This window comes from Colletotrichum godetiae, assembly GCF_030913485.1.
Source record: "Colletotrichum godetiae strain CBS 193.32 chromosome Unknown BDP55scaffold_11, whole genome shotgun sequence".
In the NCBI taxonomy this organism is placed as follows: Eukaryota; Fungi; Ascomycota; class Sordariomycetes; order Glomerellales; family Glomerellaceae; genus Colletotrichum; species Colletotrichum godetiae.
In genome coordinates, this window is record NW_026851259.1 from 406535 (window position 1) to 429572 (window position 23038).

The following is a 23038-nucleotide window of genomic DNA, read 5'->3' on the forward strand; positions in this document are numbered from 1 at the left end:
ATAGCTGGTCCCCAGCCTCCGTTTTGTGGGTACCCTTTGGTTTTCAGGGGGGGGGCCCGATCCTAATCCTCGGGCGCTTTTTGCTGCTTGCATCCTTAGGAACCCTGCTCCATCCGAGGAACGATTGACGTTTGGCGTTGGCGCGCATTTTAGCTGACCCATCCAACTTCCCAACCCAACCATCGCGCGCGCAGCGCAAGCAAAGATTCACGACCCTATCACGAAAGGCTTTGTTACGAGCATTACTCCCAGCCTTTCTGCAGGCTACAATTCCACGACACGAATAGATATGGATCGCGATCGGAGAAGCAGGTAAGTGGCAGTCGCTGTTGGCAGTTGTCTTTCCCACCCGTTCATCCCGAGCTCATCAGGGCCTACCTGATTGAGCTTGGCACAAATCACGATCACTGTATACCGGAGTGTCCCTCATAGGACTGAAATCCTGTGGTACCGGCGAGGGTATTTCGCTTGCTTTCCAGCTTGTCACCTGTCACGGACCCATCTCGGATTCCCGTTCCTGTCGGTGATCACCTACTGTCACAGGCTGGCGGAGAGCCATGAGCCTCATGCACTGCATCAACCATTTTTCTACCTCCCGTGGCCTTCTAACTACGTTTGGACCATGATGAACGGAATCAGCTGACAAAAATGATTATAGGTACGAAGACGGCGAGGTCACTAGGTATGGCGCTGGCGAGTCTTGGAGACCCTTCCCTAGAGGCGGAGGTGGCGGCGGAGACCGCTCCCCTCGACGAGCCCGAAGCCCACTGAGGGACCGCGAACGAGACCGAGACAGAGATCGTGACCGCGATCGCGACCGCGACCGTGATCGTGATAGAGACAGAGACCGGCCAAGATCTCGAGACCGCGACAGAGACAGGGACCGAGATACCAGAGACACGAGAGATCGCCCGAGATCCAGAGACCGCGATAGAGAGCGCGCTCGCACACCGCCCCTGACGTCGGACAGCTACGTCCCCGGAAGATCTCCCGCCCGCCGCCGCTCGCGCAGTGCTGAGCGTTACCGACGTGATCGGTCCCGCGATAGAGACCCGCGCCCTCAGAGCGACACATGGCGCAGACGGGATAGAACTCGAAGCCCTCCTCCTGTGAGACGGCCCTCGCCGAGACGTAGCCCTTCAAGGCGCCGCAGTCCCATTGGAAGATCTCCCGCCATTCGAGATGAGAGGAGCGACCGTGCTAGGTCGCCGCCGCGCCGCGACAACAGAGACAGAGAGCGTGAGAGGGACAGAGATAGGGACTTTGATCGGCGGGACGACAGGTACCGTTCGTTGCCCCCCTTTGCGCAGACTACGGTCTCATTACCTATTAGACGCCGGTCGCGTTCGCCATACGGCCGCGACAGAGGCCCCAGGGACAGAAGTCCACCCCGGCGGTCGCCTGCGCCGGCATCTCGTGGCAACTACCGTCCACGGTCTCGTAGTACGAGTCGCCGCGGCGGTGGTGGCGAGAGATACGTAGGATCCTCTTACAGACGGGCCTCGCCGCCCCGAGATTCTGGCATCTCGTCAGCGATCACGTCTCGATCAGCTTCAGGCAAGTCGTCACCGCATCCTCCTCCTTCCACCCGAGCACGTTCGCGGCCGCAATCGAGGGAGCGTGGGGAGCGTGTCGAGCGGGTTGAGCGGGAGCAGCAGCGAGAGCGAGAGCGGGAACCCACACCGCTTCAGACCGGTGCTTCTGCCGCATCATCGTCCTCGACGATGACGACGACGATTCGCGAAGCACCCAAGCCTGCCGCAAACGCCACCGCAAACGCCGCCGTTTCCGCCGCCTCCGCGATCGCCGCCCCCCAAGAGCCGGCCCCGCCGGTCGCAAAGACACCACCTCGAGGCCCCGCCGCTTTACGTGCTCCTCCAACCGGCCCTGCCGCGACCCGAAACTTCACTGCGCCCGCCGGCTCACCAGCTGTCCAGCCACCTAGACACCCGCCGACCCCGAGCGTGCCACCCTCGCGCGCAGACGCCGTTAGCCCGACGATCCCTCCAGCCGGCCCCCGAGGCTACGTAGCTCCGGCCAGGGGCGGCGGATATAGCGCCCGTGGGGGACGAGGCTCGTGGTCCGGTCCATCCCCTCGTCAGGCTCCTGCCCCTACGACATCCCCTTCTTCCATTGGCAACGGACCTTCCAGCATCCCGACCGGTCCGCGCGCCAACCCCTCCAACACTACACCGTTAAGCACATCGTCAGCAGGGCCCAAAGCCTTCAACCCTCCCACCGGCCCTTCTTCGCAGCACGGTGCCGGAAACGTCCGCCTGACGCTCGCGCAAAGCATGCTCGCTACCCTGCCGCCCATCATCCCCGGCGGCAAGATCGACCCGTCTCTGCTCCCGACGACGACGGGCATCACGAGGGACATTGAGCCGCACTACAAGAAACTCAAGGCCGAAGAGGAAAAGGCCCGCGCGGAGCTGGATGCAAAGCAGGATAAGTTGCGGCAGAGCCTCCAGATGTGGGATAAGCTCGAGATGGAGTCCAAGGCGTGGAAGACGAGGGTGGATGTGAGCGAGCAGAGCTTGAAGAGTCTGGCTGGTGAGGGCATGGGCGGTGCCGCGTTCTAGGGGGAAGCACCGTCGAAGTGAATAGAGGGAGTGGAATTTCTGTTGTGTATTTTGGTGGATCGGAGAAGGGGAGAGGCATTGGACTCTTGTTTCTCTTTTTCCCCCTTTACAGCGGCGATGAAGATGTACTACTACTACTGTTATCCATCAGTCGAGGAGGCACATACCCTTGCCTCCTCGCTTCTTGCTTTTGCTTCATTACCTGTAGGAAAAACACAAAAATCAAGTGGACGTCAGCTCAGTCTGTCAGTCACTCTATTTAGTACCAGACGGAAAAAAAAGAAGAAAAAAAGAGTTGAAAGAGTTGATCCCCCTGGTGTTGAACTGGGGGCTATATCTCTTGGTGCACATGCAAGGAATTTTATTGTCGAGCCACATACCATTCCCCCAACCCATCCCAGTTTGATCTGACCCGTCGGCCTAGACAGGCGCCCGCTGGTTGTGGTGACGGGATTTGGATTGAGGGGGTATATATACCCTTTGTGTGTGTATACTGGGCAGGTGCCGGAATACTCACTCGTACGGATACGTCTGGGTGAGTTCGACGGATGGGTGCCTCCTTCCTCATAGGAAATTCGTACCAAGGAGCTTCTGTGCCTTATTTTGCTTAATTACGAGAAGCGAATGGGATCCGCGGCATATCAGACATGTCCAAGGCTCCTACCTTAGTTTAAAAGAAGGCGAGCTAGCGTTGATGAAACATTTCTTGATCATTGAGCAACCATTTATTGCTTCCTCTTTTGTACCGTAGGATACAGGACAAGCCATAGTCTGATATACCTACCTCTCAGTTTGGTAGGTTATCTTGGGTGTCGTAGTGCCTCGAACCAGCCTTCATTCTGGCTTTTCAGTCCAAACCATCAGTTCATAATCCATATTCGTTTCCATAAACCCTTGCTGGCCGACCAAGTGAGTTCCTCTCAAGCAAGCCCTTCCCTATAATCCGAAGCCAAACCATTGCCCACTCCGCCGTCTCATCTCCCATGGCCTCGAGCCATGAACGCGTGTGTATAGAAGTTGGCCAAGTTGTAATGTTACACAATATGCGAGAGAAACTGCCTCGTCGTTGGTGCTTCTCTGCGAAAGCCAAAATGACAAAAAGGTCAAGCGAGTATCTCTCGTAGACAAAGGGAAGCGAATAGACAATCAATCCTACTCGTAATCCATATCGCTATCCCATTCGTCATCGACCTCAAAGTCTCGTTCGTCGTTCAGGAAGTCATCCATGCTGTACTGGTGCTCCCGAGGTTTTTGGTTGTCGATGTGGATATCAACGACGTTGCACATGCCTTGAACGAATGTGTTTGCCGCTGCTCCTTCGGCGGCTTCGTCGGTTTCACCCTGATTGGAATCTTCTGATGGCTCTTCCACTTCGACATCGCTATCAGAGTCAAATTCATCGCTGTCGGGCTCCGCGTATGACTTGGGCTTCTGCAGCTGGCCACGAAGCCCCCTCGACGTGCTACTAGCGCGAGAAGAGGTACCCGAAGCATGGGACACAACTCGTTTGCTCCGCCGAGCTGGTTCTGCGGCAGGTTTCTTGGACTTGCGCTTCGAAACGACCAGGAGAGATGGCTCGACGGGTAGCGGCTTCTGGAGGGTGAAATGTGGCCTTGGGTCGGGGCTTTGCCGGAGGAAGATCTTCTCAAACTTCTCCTGCCACGACTTGCGGAGCTCGACTCGTGATCGCCAGGAAATGCTGAGCATTGCCTTGATCGAGATGTGTCTAAGATCCGGCAGGTCTTTAGCGCTATCAATCAATGATTGAAGAAAGGCTTCCGCAGCCGCAGTATCAGCTGCGCCAGAGCTCCAGTGGCGGAGATTCTCCAAACGTACCACCTGCAAAGATGCTGGCCAGCTAGGAACCTCGTTCGGAAGCAAAAGTGTGTCATATGAGGGGAGTCGATCATTGCTCGACTCCAACAAGCTGAAGTACTGCAGGTTCATACGCAGCTCCTTAAGATGCGGACAGGCAGTTCCTAGCACTGTGAGGAAGGACAGGTTCAGGGAGCGATTGTGTTTCAACACGAGCGACTGCAATTGATGTCCCTTCGTGACCAGAAACAGGCTGAAATCGTCGGCAATGACTTCGGCGCAATTCACTAGCTCTAGGCGTTTCAGCTTTGCTGGGAGCAAGGGAAACAGGGACGTAGTAATAATGGTCGAGGATTCAAAAACCAGATCCTCGAGATTGGGAAGAGCCAGGATAGAGTTCGCAAGCAGGCTCACAGACTTCTGATCTTCAGCCAGCAATTCGGGATTGGTCTCGGGATCTTTGTCCAGTCTGATGGACGGCATCTGGTAGTTTACGAACTTGAGTTTCCGTAAAGGGACGAAGCTCGGCATCTGATGAACTTCTTGAAGCCTCGCAAGGCTAGCCTCCCAGTTCTTGTCCATCAGCCGAGAGCTCCACTGCCAGCTTTGGAGCCGAGTTATCGCAGTCTTGTCCCCAGCCTTGGCATCTGCGGTAGGCGACACCTCGAATGCTTGAAAGAGCTCGTCAGGGTAAGTCCACTTAATGGATTCCTTTAGCTTTCGGAAAGGGGCCTGGTCATATCCATGCACGAGCATGACCTCCTTGAGACGTGGTAAGTTCTGCATCAGCTTCAGTGGCGACGTAAGACCTCGTAAAGACACCAGTCTCACATCGATGTGAAGGGCCTCGATTTTTGCTCTGTAGTTGAAAGCGGTCTGCGATGGCGGCTTCTCGAGTAGCTCCGCGAGCGCATAAGCTTTGGTTTCGTCCCGTATCGGTGGGCACTTGTAGAGAACGGTCAATGCCGGATCAGCAAATTGCCTACACGCTCTAGCCGTGTGGAGAATCCAGTTGACGTCTAATGTATCCTGCTCATCGCCTGAAGTCGCCGCGAACTGAAATATCTGGACCCAGATTGAATGCGCAATTTGAGGGTCGAGCCAGTTTGGTATGATAACAGAAGTTGTGTTGTTCATCTCGACATCCGCCTTTGTCTTCAGAGGCCTTCCACGCGGCTTAGCCGGAGTGGTCTTGGGAGCACTTTCGGCATCTGAGAGTTCGTCTTCGGACCCAATGTCGTCGGATTCGTCTGAGGAGTCGTGTTTGGCTTTCCGCGGGGAAGCCTCCACTTTGCGAGGTCGACCTCGGCCTCTCTTAGGGGCAGAGTCTCGCGCGGTTGTGGTTGACTTGCGTTTGGTGCCGGCCCGCCTAGCCCCTCCTCCGTCTCTAGCCTTGGTCGGCGTTTTTCGGGGACTCTTGCGTGAGGTACGGGGTGATTCCTCAAAATCTTCGGGTTCGTCCGCGACGGAGTCTTCTTCATCAGAACTTTCCATGCCAACGTATGACTGAATGTGGGAGCGGGTCGAGGATCGAGTCTTGGATCGGAGGCCATCGGTGGGCTTATTCGGAGACGGTCGGGGTCCGGGTTTGGTGACTCGCATTCGATTATTGACGGTAGAATGAGAACCTGTAGCGCTCGCCGAGTCGCGACGAGGTCTCGAGGCTGTGGCTTGCCGCTTAGAAGCCATGGCGTAGTAGTGATGTGCCCTGCATTGAAAGGAGTCGCATCTTAGGGCATGTCTCAATGAAGGTTGTCTTGGACTCGGTGACTAACCTGTACTCGAACTATACGCAGAGCTTTCTGGTGATATAGCCAGTCGGAAGAGCGTCGGAGTGCACACCAGACTTAGCGCATGCTTGGTTGAGCTGTCGAGTGATGACGTTTGCGACGGTATGCGCCAGCGGCCGGAAGTCCGTTGTAAAGAAGCAAGACGGCACGTTGCAGCAGCGATTTGCTCATACGATGTGCAACTAGAGATGGAGGAAGAATCGAGTGCGCACACCGACACGCTTGTGTGGAAGGGAAGTCTCAGATTAGGATAGTTGGAGAGGCTCGTCGAGGAAGGTTCACACCTTTGCGAGCGAGTTGGAGTTGGAGTTAGTGGGGCAGGTGCGCGCAACAGTGACTGAACCACCAACAAGAAGCAGCTCTCAGCCTTGCACTAGCGTCTTGGAGCACCTCAAGGCTGCCGCGGGCTGCCTACCTAGACGCTTGTCGAGGGTCCCCGCAAACACATGGCCTGTGCGCCGTTATGAGGAAAATACTGCCAGACAAGTGGAAGTCTCCGGTTTCTCAACTCTTGAGAATGAGTTTGCTCGCAGTCTGGCAGCATCAGGTTTCCCTGGCGCAACAGCAACGACACAAAGGATGCTGCACTGCAGAGTGTCGGAGGCTTGGAAAGGAGCAAGTCAATCCTAGCCGGCAAGGCAAGGAAGGATTGGCTGTTAGTTGCTTTGCTCCGAGTTGCCGTGCGGATGGCAGCTCTTGCCCTGGAAGAAAACATCATGTCATGTTAAAGTGCAAGTTGGCCTAAAGGAACAGAAATATTTGTTTAAGAGATTCGAGACAGGGTTCCATAGTGCGGAAAGCAGGACCAACTTGATTTGGTTGTCGGAGCGAGCATCTGCGCAGTCGGATGCTTTCCGCTTCGCCCGAAGAGAATGGACCCACTAGCAGCAGGGCATGGCCAATCACGAACATGTCTTACTGGCTTCCTCGAGTAACGTACCCCGTAAGGTAGGTATCCGCAGCCAAAGGCCCCAAAAGCCAGCCAGAGCAGGCACGCCGCACAAAGCACAGTGGAAGACACCGCACTCATAGCACCCAGTTAGTTTCACTGTTAGGGAGCCTGGCCAGTGACAGACGGTTTGCAGAAGGCCCCCGGTCCGCCTCCAAAATTCAATTGCACCGGGGGTGGATGATCCACGTTTTTTGGGCCATCAACGACGACGCGCTTCCACTCCCGCTCTATCACCACAGCCTGTTCCTGTTATTGTCATCGCCCAGCGCCACCACTTTTGACCGTCAGGAACGCGCCGCCTTTCTTCAGCCAAAGCTAGAACATGGTTTTCTAGTCTACAGTCCGTCATATTTTAGGCTCGCTTCTCTCTTTTGTCAAAGCAGCCTGCCGACCGGGCTACTTTTTCTTTTCCTTTTTCCTGACCAAGACCCGAGTCGCGGTCGCGTCTCGTTCGTTAGGTCCCACTCACTGTCTCGGCCCTCCTGTCGCATTGCTCACGAGTCACCACGACACCTCTTTGGCTCAGGTCTGGGACAAAAAAAACCAGACTTGCGCCTTATCCGAATTGTGCAGCCCGCCACTCTGGAGATCTTCTGCTTCAAGACGCCAGAAAGGAGACAACAGTGAGGTTGTGCCTCACTGCCCCTTTCTCGTGAGACTCGGCCTCTCACTTGCAGTCCTTCAATGAGCATCGAGACCAGACATTCTTCTTCCACTCTGGCTCACCACGTTGAAGCGGGCTTTGCGAAGTAAGGGGCAATCACACCCAGGGTAGATTTGAAGGCTTACAGTCTTCATTTAGCCTTTCTGGGAAGCACCAAGCGGGACTATCTCTATAAACCTCTCATGGTCCCCCTTCACCAGCTATGACGCTTCACTCGCGGCGCCAGCGCAGTACCCCTTTTCTCCAGAGGAACATCTTGCAAGGCATGGGAAACACCCAGTCTTCGGCTTCCAAGGCCGCTGCTTCCGGAGATGTTTCCAACGCTCATCATGAAGTCCGCCCTAACAAGCGCCATCGCATGGATGCCGATCATCAGCTCGCCGACCAAATATTTCAGGCACGAGACGTTGGCGACCTGCAGCGCAACCTGCGCATCCAGGTCAACAGGATCTTCCACAGGGCCTCAAAAAGAATATCCGTCGCCCCTTCCGACGATGTTGTAAATCTCAAAGCGCGATGCAAGGTTTCATTGTCTCATGTCACCAAAGCTGGTGAAGTGCTGTTGTACTGTAACAGCCAGCTTTGCGATATCAGGTCATTCAAGGATCCTGGCGGCCCAAATCGGATGGCGCGCATCTGCCTGCAACGCCCATTCTATATCCCAGAAGACAGCATGCGCATCAATCGCGACGATAATGGCTCCTTTGACTTGGCTGACTCTTACCGTCTCTGTGTCGAGCTCGAAGCTGCCGGTCCAACCTTTTGGCCTCCCATCAATATCAACTCTTCAGGCGACGATGCAAACCCTACCGAAGCTATACACTGGGTCCTCGCTGCCGCATCGTCAGATTTATTCACACGCAGGAAGGCACTACTGAACCTCAAAGTCAAGAAGACGCCGCAATCCCTTGGCCCGACAGAGCATGTCATTGATATCGATGCGCAGTGGACTACCGCCTTTGAGGCAGGCCAGATTCGGGCTGTGGAAGCGGGCACAGAACCCTCCATCACAGTATCCGGCATGCTAGCGGCGCAGGACTCACTTCTCACGGATTACGGTCAGGAGCCATTATACGAGAGTCCACCGGGAACTCCAGTCAAGGCTCCCAGAAACGGCGCTCTTAATGGGGATGTCCACGTGGACGAGGATCTCGAAGAAGAACTCACCCCCAACCGGTCTCTGAGAGTGCGCGGCGCCACCAAGAACTACAACCTGAAAGTCCTCAGTGACAAGGCCCAGGGCAGGGACAAGAAGCGGAAGAAACGCGCCGCCGCGAATGCCGTCGAAGAGGGAACCGTCACATATCATCTGCCCAGCGAAAAAGTCTGCCTGGATTCCTTCCGCTGCATCACATGCGGCATGCCACATAGCTCTCTCCCTCAGCTGCAGGTTCACCTCATCAGTCTACACGACCAGTATGAGTTCCGGCCGCAGTCTCGCGCGAAAGGCGCCGAGTTCGAAGTAGCACACCGCTATGAGACGTACACATTTAGTCCGGAGCCTTTCGCTCTCAGAAGACCTACAAAGGCGTTCGATCTGGATCAGTTCGCAGAGGGCAATACATCATTCTTAACATCACGGTTTGGTACCGAAGATCAGAGCACACCAGGTCCTCAACCACCAGGTCGCGGCAGCAAACAACCGCCTGCCAAACCCGCTCAGGTTCGTTCTCTCGCATATTACCCTGCGAAAAGCTTGCTGACTCTACTAGACACGCTCGAAGGTGCTTTTACCAGATATTGGCCAGACGCTCTATGACCCCATCACCAGGGCCACATTACAGCCAGGCGCCGAATACAAGAAGCCACCCGCTAGCGATAAGTGGCTCATCCAGTGGCATCGTGACGCCCTAGCGGACTTTTCTGATGTCCCGCCAGACGAGAGGGAGTACATGCAGGAATGGGACAAGTTCATGCTCACCAAGCGCCTCTCGTCTAGCATATACTTCCCTGCGGCGTGGCTAAGCTTTGTGAGGCTCAAGTCAGAGTGGCTTCTCTCTTCGCCTTCTCGCATGACTGAGTTTGGCAAGCACTTTACGTACCTGCTGGCGCGAAGCAGTCTCGACCACGGAACCGTCGTTGAGGCCCTCGACCACATTGCAACACGCAAGGCGAAACTCGGCATCAAGAACGGAGAGTACCCGACGCTGGTGCCCAAGGGATCGCCTCAGGGGCCTCATATCCGCAAGAGTGCCGGTGGCTGCTTGGTGTGTGGGCTGACTGTTCTGGGACCGAGGCTCCTCCTGTGTACCAATCTGGTGAGTGATTCACTTGTTATTAACCTTATCAACGACGCCAGCTAAATACTGTTTACAGGAATGCTCAAAACGGCTCTACCACTCGGATTGCATCAGCGAGAACGCAAAGATGAGCGTTGAGGACCCGGATTGGGTCTGCAATGAGTGCTTTGACAGACCAGCGGCAGAGCGGACGTAAGAGGATAGCCCAGCCACTGCCAACCGTGGAATCAAGACGCATACGTGTATAAAAGCAAATATTCACTCGCCAAATTCGAGGAATTCGTACATGAGAAGAGGATGGGAGAGAGAAAGACAGGGGGTAGAGGGCGAATGTGTGTGCGAGGGGAAGGAAGAGAGAGAAGAAGAAGAAGAAGAAGAAGAAGAAGAAGCTTATCATTTTCCACTTCGAAGACAAAGCGGATGGCATATGCATGGGGCAAACGGCGTCGCATCATGATTGGGGCAGCCGATAGAGACGGCAATTCTAGAGGCATCAGACATGAAATTTTATTAATTGCATCTCACTTTGCAATGATGAGTAAATCGCCTCTTTACAGTCGAATGTGAGCGTGAAGAGGAAGAAAATCTTTTGCGATTTCTAGCTTGGTTGTTTTTCAGATCGATTTAAACCGGATATCAAAGACCAACATGCATGGGATCATCGAAATCGCGAAACAACATTTAGAATTTCTGTATGCCCAATCCGGCGCCGATGCCCCTATTGCAACATAAAAAACCATTCAAGACTCAAAGGCAAACTGCCAAAGTCTCAAGCAATACCATTACAGTTTCTCTCTCTTTCCCTCACTACTCTCACCTTCAAACTCCCTCCTGACTGAGCGGAGCATATATTTTTCAACATAAAAAATAAGCCACCAGTTCTTAGAACCTGTACTTGCTCTGCTTCTTCTTCTCATCATTGCGCTTCTCATCCACCTTTTGCCTCTTACGCGACTCCTGCGCAATCATCTCGGACAAGTCTTCCTCGTACGCCCACTTGGCACCAAGCCCCTCCTCGCGCTTCCCCTCCTCGAACCGCCGCCGTACCTCGTCTTTGCTGATGCCGTCGTTGTTGAGCAGCGCGTCCGGGTCGAGCGCGACGTCCAAGTCGCCGGGCTTCTTGCGCTTGCGGCTGTCGTCCTCCTGGCCGAGCACGGGCATGTTTGCCTTTTGCTGGTTGAGGTCGTATACCCTGTCGCTGCCAAAGAAACCCTCGGTGCGCTGCTGCCGCTCGGGAATAACCTGGTACGCCGAGCGCGGGTGCGAGCTCTCCTCCGTGTCGAAGCCGCGGCGCTGTTTGCGGAGGTCCATCTCGCCCGCCACCGAGGTCTCGACGCCGTGGCCCGGGTAATCCGTCGGCACAGACGAGACCATGCCGCCCGAGGTCTCGATGCCGCTCGGGCTGGCGAGGCCACCGCCGGGGCCGTCCTCGTCTTCCTCTTCTTCGTCGTCGGATTCTTCTTCCGAGTCTTCCTCTTCCGATTCCTCGTCGCGGGGTTGCAGCTCACCCCAGAGAGTCTTCTCGACGGGCTCACCGGTGGCCAGGGGCGCGGCGACGGGTGGTGCGATTTGTGCGCCGGCCTGATTTGTGAGACCGAAGACGTCACCTCCGTACAGAGGGCGGTTGAATTCATCGACGGGGGGCTTGCCCCAGCCGCCGGGATGGAAACCCCACGAGCCACCTGGCGGCGGCGGGGCGTTGAGTCCTGGGATCTTGAGAGTGGGATATGATGGAGGGGGGCCGAATCGTTGCTGGTTGATGAGCCATGGTGGAGGTGCGCCTGGCGGCATACCCAAGGCCTCCTTTGTGGCCTCGGTCAGGTCACCCGGCCGGAAGTGCTGGAAGTCGACCTCGCTCTCCTTGCCCTCGTAGTACACCTCGCCGAACCGCGTGAGTTCCGGCTTGGTCTGGAAGCGGAAGAAGGCATCGTAGAGCTTCTGGTAGTCGATGTCTAGTTTGCCCATTTTGGGGGCGACACGCTCGCGCTGCTTCTGCTTCAGAGATTGCTGCTCCTGCTTTTCGAGGACGGCATCACGCATTTCCGTAATGCCCGTCTCGGCGATGAATTTTGGTAACCGGAAAGGCGGTTTCTCGATACCTCGCTTCGAGGAAAGATATTCCCTCTTCAGCGCCCAGTGGCCAGGGACGGGGACCACGTTTCTTTGCGCCTTGATCTGCACGAGAAGGCGCGGATCTGTGGATGAGGTGTCCTGCCACTCGACAACATCGGGTATCTTGACCAAAGCCTTCAGCTCCGCAATAGAGAGCTTGTTGAGTTGTTTCCTCTTCTTCTTGGAGAGCTTCGTCTGTCCTGATGCCTCCTCGTCCTCGCTGGGAATGTCGTCGTCGTCCCACAGTACCTCACCCGTGTTGCCCGCATTGGCCTCCTTTGAAACTTCATCCTCGTCTATTGCGACGCCGAACTTTGAAAAGATATCCTTGAACGCGGCAAACCTCTCGTCGTCAAAGTTGAATTCATCGTCGGCAGGGCCATCGGCTTCGACCTTTGCGTTGGTCTCGGATCCGTTCTTAACCTCGAGATCGTCGCCAGGCTTTTCTTGTGCTGCCCCAGTCTCGTCGGGCTTCTCCTCGTCGTCCTTGACCTCGGGAGTGTTTGACGCGACCTGCTTGTCCTTCACGTTAGTATCACACGCGCATGCACCAATACAGGGCAGATAACGCACTTCTGTCTGGGTCTTCTTCTGCTCCTTCTTCTTCGCCCTCCGCATCTGGTTCTTGGTCATCTTTGGGGCCGCCATCTTGAATCGAAATGCGCCGTGGAGCTGAACGCTTTTGGTGTAGCTTGTGTTACGACGTAGCAGACCACTGCGGCTATGGTGAATCTTTTCGGGTCTATGCGAGGGCGCATGCTTTGGTGGAACGCAAAACGATGGTAGTGCTGCGGGCGCCGCAGGATTGGGCTGAGGAGAATCACAATGCGATGGGACAGATGAAAGTGGGAGTCGATTGCTTAGCAGCCCTCTGGAGGCGACTGGCGATGCGTGACAGCCGCGCCAAACTTTTGGACTGCTTTAGAATTAAGTGGGCCCATAATCACGGCCGACAACGGTACGTACCTACTCGCGATGCTCCAAAGTCAGAAGCTTGGACCGGCGCCGTCCAGTGCTTGCCAAGTCGTGTCGGGAGGCGGCGTTACTAATCATCCAGCAGCGCCGCAGCCCGTAGGCGTCTCCCGTCAATGCCACGACGCCGTGCAAACAGCAGGTCCCAATGGAACCCGTTGCGCCGGTCTTCCAGCGGGTTTAGTGTCCGGGCACGGGCTGTTGAATGCCGTGACACTGGTGGGCGAGCTCCGTGGGGGGATGCGTTTCTGCCCCTTGCTCAGCAGGGATGGCAGCCACTGAAAACGAGCCATTCCTAAGCCGCGCTGCAGCACCGTGGGATTTCCGATTGATTGAGATGAGAACAGCTCCCCTAGCAAGGTACCTTGGTAACTTTAGGGAGCTGACTTTTGTATGTAGGTACGTGTAAATCTCGCCCTGGCGTCGAGACTTTTTTTCTCCATGCGAAAGAGAGAACGCCTGGCCTCCCACCATCAGAGCGTCGCCATCTGAAAATCGACTTTACACAAAGCCAGAGACAATGCTCAACCTCAAGCAAGTGTAAAGTTTTTTTTTCTCCTCTTCGCGCATGATTGCCGCATCAGTCATTCGTTTTCTCCGTTACATGAGATATCTCCAGTAGGGACCAGGCCTACGGATACCTAGAGGAACTAATTTACGAGAATCGCACACCACACCCTTGCCAGCATTATCAGCTACGGATTACGGGATACCTTGTCTTGATACCAAGAACTTTTGTCCCCGCCAAATTTCCCCCAGTGCTCGCGTCATGCCTCACTCCACAAGTTCCGGTTCTACAACACAAACCTCCTCGGTCAATCGGTCGCAGTACTCACCAAGACCGTACGGCGATAGCGATTCCCTCTCTGCCAACGGCAACGGCGGCATGGAGAAGTTCCCCGACCACATCGATTCCCACCTCACCAACGGTTCGAGGGCGCCGAGCCCGGCAAAGACGAACGGCTATGCGCTGCCAGGAGCGCCCGTAGGTGGCGACCGCTGGCAACCCAGAAAGGAGAGTCTGCAGGGTCGCGGCGTCAGATGGGGTGCGCCGGGACAGCAGCAAGTGCCGACGCGGTATGGCCACGGGAGGCAGAAGAGTCTGGGTGACGCCATTCACAACATACGGACAAGAGGCGGAAGCGTCGGCCAGAATGCTCACGAGATAGCTGATGCGCTCAAGGCGCCTGTCTCTCCAAGGTTGATTGTGAGTCTTATTTGAATGCTTCTTTCCGTGTCTTTTGCTGGCGCTGACAGCTCGCATCGCAGGCGCTCTGCGTCCTCTGGTACACCTCGTCCGCCCTTACAAACACGTCCTCGAAGTCCATTCTCACGGCCTTCGACAAGCCTGCGACGCTGACCCTCATTCAATTCGCCTTCGTGGCGAGCTACTGCATCCTCTTCGCCTGGCTCGCCAATATCTTTCCGAGTCTCAAGACGACGATACCAGCTCTCAAGCATGGCATCCGCTACCCTTCCCGCGATGTCATTTCGACGACCATGCCCCTTGCTGCATTCCAGATCTTTGGCCACTTGCTGAGCTCGACCGCGACCTCCAAGATCCCCGTCTCGCTGGTCCATACCATCAAGGGTCTCTCGCCCCTCTTCACAGTCCTGGCCTACCGCTTGATCTTCAACATCCGGTACTCCGTCAACACCTACCTGTCGTTGGTTCCCCTGACTCTCGGAGTCATGCTCGCCTGCTCCGGCAAGCATAACAGCTACAAGGGCGAGCTCCTGGGCATCTTGTATGCCCTCCTCGCCACCATCATCTTCGTGACGCAGAACATCTTCTCAAAGCGTCTCTTCAACGAAGCCGCCAAGGCCGAGGCCGAGGGCCAGTCAGCGCGGTCGCAAAAGCTCGACAAGCTCAACTTGCTCTGCTACTCCTCCGGCATGGCCTTCATCTTGACAGTCCCAATCTGGTTCTGGAGCGAAGGCACGGGCATCATCGGCGACGTCCTCCACGACGGCGCAGTCGACCTCAACGAAAAGGCGGGCTCCTTTGATCACGGCCGCCTCACTATCGAGTTCATCTTCAACGGCACATTCCACTTTGGACAAAACATCCTTGCCTTCGTCCTCTTGTCCCTCGTCTCGCCAGTGACGTACTCCGTCGCCAGTCTCATCAAGCGTGTGTTCGTCATCGTCATTGCAATCATCTGGTTCCGGAACCAAACCACCCCTCTCCAAGGAGCCGGCATCCTCCTGACCTTTGTGGGTCTCTACCTCTACGACCGAACCCATGACCGGGACAAGGCGGACCGCAAGGCCAAAATGATGGAGATCAAGGAGGAGCCTCTGCTGCCCCTGAACACAAAGGACGCCTTGAACGCCAGCCAGAACGCGCCCGTCTTTGAGAGCCCCATGGTCTCTGCTGGAGCCTTCCAGTCGTTTAGCAATGGGCACTCGCCTCACGGCGAAGATGCCAAGAAGTCTGACGGGCCTAGTAATGGTAGAGCCCGCGGTGCGAGTAACGCCGCCTGGCTTGCACGGGGTACTAAACAGGAAGATACCTGGCGGTTTGGGGACCGGTAGGGGAGGGCAGATAGGACGCAAGATGGGAGATGTAAAAACATGTTCATTTTGGGCCAATTGGTTCGCAAGGAGTTCAATGTCAATGTACTATCATGATAGGTGCCAGTCTGGTTTGACGGCAATGTATGGATGAAAAACACGCACACACATGTTCTTGTAAGCTTGCCTTGGTTTTAGATGTAATCCGGGGATCTGGGCGAGGTATTACGACAGGTCAACGAGATATCTAGACACCGGAAATCAAAGAAAGCTCCGGCGTTTGAATGTCATTCTTGATGCAGTTATGGCTGAATATCCACAGCGTTTCATGAAGCTCGGCAGCACCTTTGTGCCCCTTTCTTGTTGTTACTTTGCCTAGTTATAAGACAGATCATCTGCCGTCTCAACATCAAAGCATACGTGACGCTGAATACCCAGGGTTAGTCGATGAGCCATTCCTCCACCTCAATACCAACACTCCGCCCCACGCCCCGAATAATATCCCACCCAACATTAATCCTCCACTTCCCACCCCGATCCATCGGGTCTCCAGCCGTCCCAACCTTCATCAGCAACCGCAAACTTGCAAGCGTCGAGATGGCCATACCGACATCTCCATCCACCACGCTGCCGCCGACGGTACCAAACCCACCCACGTCGGCGGCAGCCCACTCGCTCCGCACGGCGGCAAATATGGCAAGCATTCGCTCCAGGACGAACGCATGCGCGCCGAGCAGCTTGCGCGAGATTTTCTTGTGTTTGCTCGGCCGGCCCCGCTTGGGCGCCACGAAGCCCCCGCCGCGGCGTTTTCGGCGGCCGTGGTGGTATGTTGAGAAAAGGGTTAGGTCGTGGCGGGGCGCATTGTGCGAGGCTAGGTAGGCTGCCAGCAATAGCAGGCGGGTGGTTGTCGGGAGGAGGGTTGTGAGGTCGGCGGTGGCGGTGCTCAGGGCCGTGTGGGCTGTCGTGCCGTGTTTTGAGGAGGGTGTGCCGTGCTTGGAAGGCGTGCCGGCTGGTGTATGGCCGTTCAGCCTTGTTGTCGGCGCCGCCGTCGTAGAAGAAGGGTTGCCGAGCTTGATGGATACGATACTCGGGTTCAGGAGACTCTCGTCCTGGAAGTGCACGCGAGAAGCGATGAGGAGCTTGGAGAACTCGCGCGGGCCGTGGGTACGTGCCAGTATGGGCGCCGTGAAGCGCGCCCAGAGGGCGTCGCAGCTGTGGCGGCACGAGGGTAAGGTGCGGGATGCCGAGGTCGTGAGGGCGTCGCAGACGGCGCCGACGAAGCGGGTCCAGAGGAAGTCTGTGTCGTCTTGCGTCGTGGTCGGGGTCGGGGAGGGGGGCGAGGCCGAGATGATTTTTATGAATTCCTGTTTGGTGTAGTTTGGGAATTGAATGTGTGGTACAAAGGATGTGCGGAGGCTGGATGGGGAGGGTGCGGTGACGATGAAGACGCAGGTTAGACATGGTATCTGATGGACAGCAACAAGTTAGTATGCCATGCTTCAGCGTGTGGGAGGGTATGGTTGTGTGATCACTCACCACTTCGGATAGCCGCGCTAATGCTGGGAGGAGAGATGCGGGAGCGTCCCTCTGTTGGTCAATTGCGTCAAAGACGAGCACGAGGCGCCAGCCGTCGGGTCGTTGCGTGTACTTGAGCATCTTGCACATCTCAACCATCAACTGGGCCAACGTCTCGCACTTCTTGGGCGGTGACTCCCAATGTATCGCTTCCACCACGGCAGCGATTGTTCGCTCGAATAGATGCCGGCCCGTGATACATTGTATAGAGTTGACGATGGCGAAGCTAAGAGAGGTTTTGGGTTCAGATTCGGGTTCTTCGTCGGGAGGCTTGGAGAGCTTTTGCAGGAGTGACTCGACGATGGCTGACTTTCCGGTGGCTTCGGTGCCGTAGACGATGAGGTTCCGGCAGGGTGCGGCAGCGGGCTGAGGTAGTCGAGGTCAGTATCTGGTTTTCGTATAGTTCAACCAAAGACTTGGCGACTTACATGGAGAAGAGTAGCTAAGGAACGGATCTGACGTTCGCGGCAGGGGAAACGCTCAAACAGGGAGGATAGGAGAAGCTCCTCGGGGAGCTGGAACAGAGATGTCATGTCAATTGACGCAATGCCTTTGAGCCTTTTCGCAATTGTCAACTCTGAAAAGAACGTTGCGTCTGCCGGAGGAGAAAACCGGGGATACGGGCCGGAAACTAAGACCGCCGTGTCGCGCGCGTAAGGTACTACCTTACGGATACTACAAGAGGAAAGGACCTGGAAGCCGCTGAGACGCGAAGTCATGTGACCGGAGCATCGGCCCATCTCGGGCCCCTCTTACGGCGGGCGCAGGGGCCAAAAAGGGCCCGCGTGCGTTGGGACCCAGGCGCCCTGTGCCGGGCGCAGTTCCACTTTTTGAGTCTTGACCACACTCAGTTTTAGCCCGTGTGCCCGTCTGCGGCAGTGCGGCCTCACAGAAACCTATTGGTCTCACCTCCTCTCTCTCTGCGTCTCTCTCCCGTCTGCCCACCCCCTCCTCCTTCTCTCGACCAACTGTGCGCCAAGTGTCAAATGTCCACGTTCCCCAAAGATCAAACAAACATGCCCGTATCCAAACCCACTCCAACGCCCAAAAGGGCAACCCACGGAAGGTTAACAGCAGGGAGAAGGGTACTGCGGGAGGCGCAGTGCTTCTACGGATACACAGTACCGTACTTTTCTATCCATGGAATGAACAAACTTGCGTGTGTTGCCGGGTGCTAAGAAGGCTTGCGCAAGCCTCTTATCCGTCCTTCTTTTCCATCTTGCTGCCGCTGCACATGCTTCGTGGCTCATACGTTAACGGCATGGAACACCATGCACTGTTGCGGCGCGTTCGTTTCTCTCCAAAGGTACTCGAGGCAAGCTTCTCTGGCTTCTATTAGCCCATCTTATTGAAACGGGCATGCCACACCTTCGAAGGATTCGTACCTTTGAAGGATTCCTGCCGCCCAACGAAAAAAGCGCTAGTCACCCGTCAGATGAGAGTCAGACAGAGAAGAGCTCGTCAGCTCGTTGTGGGGTCGATGATCTCTCTATTGTGGCTTTGATAACTAAAGTAATAACCACCAGCCTCCGAGGGAAGGCAGCAGCATCAGACTCCGTTTGTTCGTGAGGCCTCACACACACTTAACCCGACACAACCTGAGCCGGCATTTGCACATTTGGACCAACGGAACCAACCACCTTAACTCCTGGGGGCAAAAAGAGACAAACTTGAACCTAGCGGGCCGACTGGTCAGTGCGAAGGGGTACTGTGTTTTAAGGCTTCATCCGATAACTAGGCGTCTCATTCCGTCAGCAGCGTCACCCGCCCACGGAACTCTGTTTCAACCCCGACGACATCTCTACTTCCCCCGTCCGGCCGTTGGACATCATCCCTAAAAAAAAGTAGAGGTCCGAGCATCACCACTCGTTCAACCCCTTCTTCCTAGCGTCCCGAACTTCACACACTTGACAATTCCGAACGACGTACCTTTCCACCTCATTGCCACTGCCGAGAAAGCCTCTCTTTCTCTCTCTTTCTCCCCACACTCATCATTCATCTCACCCCAAAGACCTCACCCTATCTCACTTCATCCCCGTAGTCATCCTTCCTCCCATCTTGAATCCTGACGCCGTGAGACCGAAGGGCAGCCATTCGGTCCAGGTTCATCATTGAAACGAGAGAGTCGGGTTTGGCCTTGGGGGTCCCCGTGAAGGACAGACACACACACACCACACGATGACCATCCTCTCATCCTCCGGACAGTCAGACTCAGCGGACGCCGCCGCTACCACCCCAGGAGGAGGCTCTTCAAATCACATCGAGGATAAGCCATACCACTCAAAACGGCCTCATAAGAAGTCCAGGACGGGATGCAAGAACTGCAAGACCCGCAAGGTGAAGTGCGATGAGGCTCGTCCGACGTGTCGTAACTGCGTGCTCCGCAAGGCCAATTGCGTCTTCCCCGGACCGTCCCACTCCCACTCCGATCACCATCCCCCGGGATCGCCATCTGGCTCCTCCGCCGGGCCCTTCTCCCCGGCCCGCTCGCGGTCTCGCACGCCGCCGCACCACCACCATCACAACCACGTAGCTGCCGCCGGCGGCGACGACGACGCCAATGCCCTTGTCATCAGAGAACCGCTCTACATCCCCGCCGGCGACAGGGACGCCATTGACATGAAGCTCCTCTGGTTCTACACCACAAACACCTTCACATCCTTCGCCACGCAAGCCGGGCGCGTGAAGCGCATCGACGACATCCTCAAAGTCAAGATCCCAGGCCACGCCTTCGAGAGCCCCTTCCTCATGGACTGCCTCCTCGGCACATCCGCCCTCCAGCTCCAGCACCTAAAGCAAGACATCGCCCCCTCCCGCGCCCTCCGCTACCGCGCTCGCGCCTTCGAGGGCTACCGCAAAGCCATCGAGGAAGGCAAACCGGAAACCTTTCCCGCCCTCATCGCGACATCTTTACTTCTCACCGCCCTCTCCTCGCAAATGTTCCGCGAAGAGGGGACCAAGGACCTCTACATCATCGACTGGATGGTCGTCTGGCGCGGCATAGGCCTCATGATCGACATGGCCACACCGCAGACCCTCTGGGATTCGGGGCTGGCGGAGCTCTTCATGCGCCCGCCCATCAACCTCGACGAGGCATCCAAGCATATCCCCAATAACCTGCTCTTCATGGTCTCCTCTATACAGCCTGGAGACCCCGACTACGACGACATCTCGACCTACTACGACACGCTCAAGTACCTCGGCTCCCTCTACGCCGAGCTCGTCAACGGGTTTGGGCCCATCATGACCCTGCGCGTCGTGACGTGGTTTACGTTCATCCCGAAAGGTTTCGTCGAGCTCGGTAGGGAAAAGAGGCCGCGAGCGCTTGTGATTTTGTCTCATTATCTCATGTTCATGAAGGCGACGCAGAATCTGTGGTGGATCGAGGGTATTGGCGACCGTGAGATTGCGGGGATTGTGAATTACTTGGGCGAAGGATGGTATGAGCAGCTCGCTACGCCGCGTCTGGTCCTGTTGCTCGAGGACCGTACCGATATTGCGCGGTTGATTCTGGGTGATCCGGACTGGGAGTCGCCCATTGACTTTTACAACGCCCCGACGAGGGATCCAAGGACGGAGTTGCTTACTTGGGTTGACGATCACGGCAAGCGGTATAAGGGGATGCCGCAGCGTGTCGGGGATTTACACCCGGCGGACCCGGCGCCGCGAACGTTACCCTGGGAGAGAGATGGTTTTCATCATGATCCGATGATGCTCAGTCCCGCGGGGCGGCGGTATGCAGAGAGGGTTTTAGAGGCGATCGACTCCGGAGTTCAGGACATGGATGTTTCCTAGAGAGGCAGGGAACCACTGTTGTAGCAGGAGAGGCACTGGATATTTCCGGCAGTATCCGAATACAATACCCAACTGGCGTACTTGGTTCACGGTTCAAGCGAACCGCATCACTACATCAACCCCAACAGTTTGAATATACGTGTTCAGAGTAAGCATAAGGGCCCTATGTGAGGGGTTCACACTGATACTAGACTTCCCGGTGCAGCCCGAAGACGATATTATCAAGAACCTTTGCCACTGGGATTCAGTACGAAAGCTCCAAGTTCATGAAGGCATTCCATTCAATTTGATAACTTCATCGGATAAAAGAGAAAAGCAGACGAGTACGATCTACGTAACCAAACAGAGTTCAAAGGAAGACACATTGCATAGATGCAAACCGATCGGAATAGCCTTACTATCAAGGGACCGACTATCACACTCTCGTCTCTACTGTGGCCTCCACGCCCACTTCCATACAAGAGCTTACTTCCATCCGCAAAGCGAAGCAAGACTTAGACTAAACATGCCATGGCTCGGAATTCATGTACCTGGAATTCCCAAAAAGTCCTATCCCAGATAACATCTGTGCCAGTGTACACTGTTAGGTCCTAGGCTCTTACCGCAACCAGCGCAAGTAATTCTAATGTCTCGTGTTGCTGGAACATACGTTCCCGCCTCAGGATGGTCCTTCTTTCTGTGATTGATAAGATCTTTCTCTCTCGCGTAACCCTTGGCGCCAGTCTTTCTGCATCCTCTCACGGTGCAGGGGTAGTGTGTGAAGTCGTGGGCGTTCTTCATGTGTTTGGTATAATCCGACTGTGACTCAAATGGCTTGGAGCGGTCTTGCTCATTGCGACTGAGGGTCTTGAAGTTGTCATCCCGGTGGTGCAAGCAATCCGCAAAGTGACAAACAGGCGGTGTCTGGTATTTGCCCCTACGGGAAGACAAGATGTCTTCGAATTTCCCCTCAGCTTCGAACTTGTGGTAGCCGCGCACATGCTGCAGAAGGTGATCTCTTCTTCGGAAACCGTTTTCGTCCCGATGGCTTTTGCAGAACAGACAAGGGTATTTCGGCATGTCGGTCCCCATGGAGTCAAGATGTCGGTTGAGAACATCGAGTCGAGAGAAGTCCTTGCCGCACGAACAAGCAAAGGGTTTGTGCTGTGCTTCAGTGGCGTGTTCTTCAAGTTTGGACTTGTTCTTGAACTCGACCGAACACTCTACACAAGCAAACGGATGCCCCATTTCAACGCGTTCATGGCCTTCAAGATGAGGTCGGCGCTGATGAGCGTCGCGCTCTCCTCCCGCTATGAACCCCTTACCACAGCCTTGGAGTGGGCACAGATATGCCTTATGCTGATAATACCTAGCATGCCATGCTAGCAAAGGCTTATAACGGTAACATTCGCCGCACTGCGCACAAGTCTCGTGCGCGTCTGCCGCAGTCTGGTCGGCTGAAGCAGTAGAAGCCACTTCCAAGGACCCTGAAACAGCTTGGAATGAAGCGCTGGCCGATGATGATATCAACTCATTACCGCCATCTGGACTGGAATGATGCATTGTGTCATCTGAACTAAGACTGTGTTACTGGAGAGAATGCAAATAAAATGGGGCGGGAGAACTCACGCTGAGCCGGTGCGGATACTATTATTGCCCTTCCTGACACCCTTTTTGTTAGCAAGTGGTAAAAAAAAAAGTCTCACGGATCCAGGGGGCCCGCAGCGCCAAGAGCGCCTTCGTAGACGTGGCTGAAGTCGCAGCAGCCAGTAGGGTCAAGGAGATCCATGAAGCTCATGTCGTTGGCGTTCTGCTCGGTGCCCAGTTCGGCAAGGAACCTGTCGAAGTCGCTAGTCCAGGTGACGTTGTCGGCCATGGTGAGCTTGGTCGATTGCAGGGGTGCGTTGAAGCGGCGATGGAAAATCAGGCTGTGATGGGAGCTGTGTGCTGGAGTAGAGTCGCAAAAGAGGTGCGAATGAGTGTTGGTCAAGGAGGGGAGGGGAATGGGGACCAAGGCAAGCTTATCTCACTCTTAGCAGAGCCTC

The 23038-nt window shown here is 55.7% G+C and overlaps 8 protein-coding genes across 8 annotated transcripts; 4 read left to right on the top strand and 4 right to left on the bottom strand.

The window, feature by feature from the left end:
* Nucleotides 1-94: 94 nt before the first annotated feature.
* On the top strand, nucleotides 95-2895 carry BDP55DRAFT_656214 (uncharacterized protein). The gene is made up of 3 exons (XM_060574368.1): nucleotides 95-312; nucleotides 659-1282; nucleotides 1334-2895. The coding sequence occupies exons 1-3, from the start codon at nucleotides 290-292 to the stop codon at nucleotides 2580-2582; spliced, it is 1896 nt and encodes a 631-aa protein (XP_060432222.1). The 5' UTR covers nucleotides 95-289; the 3' UTR covers nucleotides 2583-2895.
* Nucleotides 2896-3734: 839 nt separating this feature from the next.
* BDP55DRAFT_726422 (uncharacterized protein) lies at nucleotides 3735-6086 on the bottom strand (the record flags this gene model as incomplete). The annotated part of the gene is made up of 1 exon (XM_060579147.1): nucleotides 3735-6086. The coding sequence occupies one exon, from the start codon at nucleotides 6084-6086 to the stop codon at nucleotides 3735-3737; it is 2352 nt and encodes a 783-aa protein (XP_060432223.1).
* Nucleotides 6087-8005: 1919 nt separating this feature from the next.
* Nucleotides 8006-10239, top strand: BDP55DRAFT_726423 (uncharacterized protein; the record flags this gene model as incomplete). The annotated part of the gene is made up of 3 exons (XM_060579148.1): nucleotides 8006-9466; nucleotides 9516-10061; nucleotides 10120-10239. 3 exons carry the CDS (start codon nucleotides 8006-8008, stop codon nucleotides 10237-10239), a joined length of 2127 nt encoding a protein of 708 aa, XP_060432224.1.
* Nucleotides 10240-10925: 686 nt separating this feature from the next.
* On the bottom strand, nucleotides 10926-12803 carry BDP55DRAFT_547787 (uncharacterized protein; the record flags this gene model as incomplete). The annotated part of the gene is made up of 2 exons (XM_060568777.1): nucleotides 10926-12668; nucleotides 12729-12803. The coding sequence occupies 2 exons, from the start codon at nucleotides 12801-12803 to the stop codon at nucleotides 10926-10928; spliced, it is 1818 nt and encodes a 605-aa protein (XP_060432225.1).
* Nucleotides 12804-13749: 946 nt separating this feature from the next.
* Nucleotides 13750-15911, top strand: BDP55DRAFT_47598 (triose-phosphate transporter). Its single transcript, XM_060567627.1, has 2 exons — nucleotides 13750-14334; nucleotides 14397-15911. The coding sequence occupies exons 1-2, from the start codon at nucleotides 13897-13899 to the stop codon at nucleotides 15663-15665; spliced, it is 1707 nt and encodes a 568-aa protein (XP_060432226.1). The 5' UTR covers nucleotides 13750-13896; the 3' UTR covers nucleotides 15666-15911.
* A 173-nt stretch (nucleotides 15912-16084) lies between these two features.
* BDP55DRAFT_692203 (origin recognition complex subunit 5 C-terminus-domain-containing protein) lies at nucleotides 16085-17752 on the bottom strand (the record flags this gene model as incomplete). Its single annotated transcript, XM_060577078.1, has 3 exons — nucleotides 16085-17110; nucleotides 17181-17585; nucleotides 17648-17752. The coding sequence occupies 3 exons, from the start codon at nucleotides 17750-17752 to the stop codon at nucleotides 16085-16087; spliced, it is 1536 nt and encodes a 511-aa protein (XP_060432227.1).
* A 1645-nt stretch (nucleotides 17753-19397) lies between these two features.
* BDP55DRAFT_547681 (uncharacterized protein) lies at nucleotides 19398-21014 on the top strand (the record flags this gene model as incomplete). Its single annotated transcript, XM_060568766.1, has 1 exon — nucleotides 19398-21014. The coding sequence occupies one exon, from the start codon at nucleotides 19398-19400 to the stop codon at nucleotides 21012-21014; it is 1617 nt and encodes a 538-aa protein (XP_060432228.1).
* Nucleotides 21015-21288: 274 nt separating this feature from the next.
* BDP55DRAFT_47628 (uncharacterized protein) lies at nucleotides 21289-22732 on the bottom strand. The gene has a single exon (XM_060567628.1). The coding sequence runs from the start codon at nucleotides 22554-22556 to the stop codon at nucleotides 21564-21566; it is 993 nt and encodes a 330-aa protein (XP_060432229.1). The 5' UTR covers nucleotides 22557-22732; the 3' UTR covers nucleotides 21289-21563.
* Nucleotides 22733-23038: the final 306 nt, after the last annotated feature.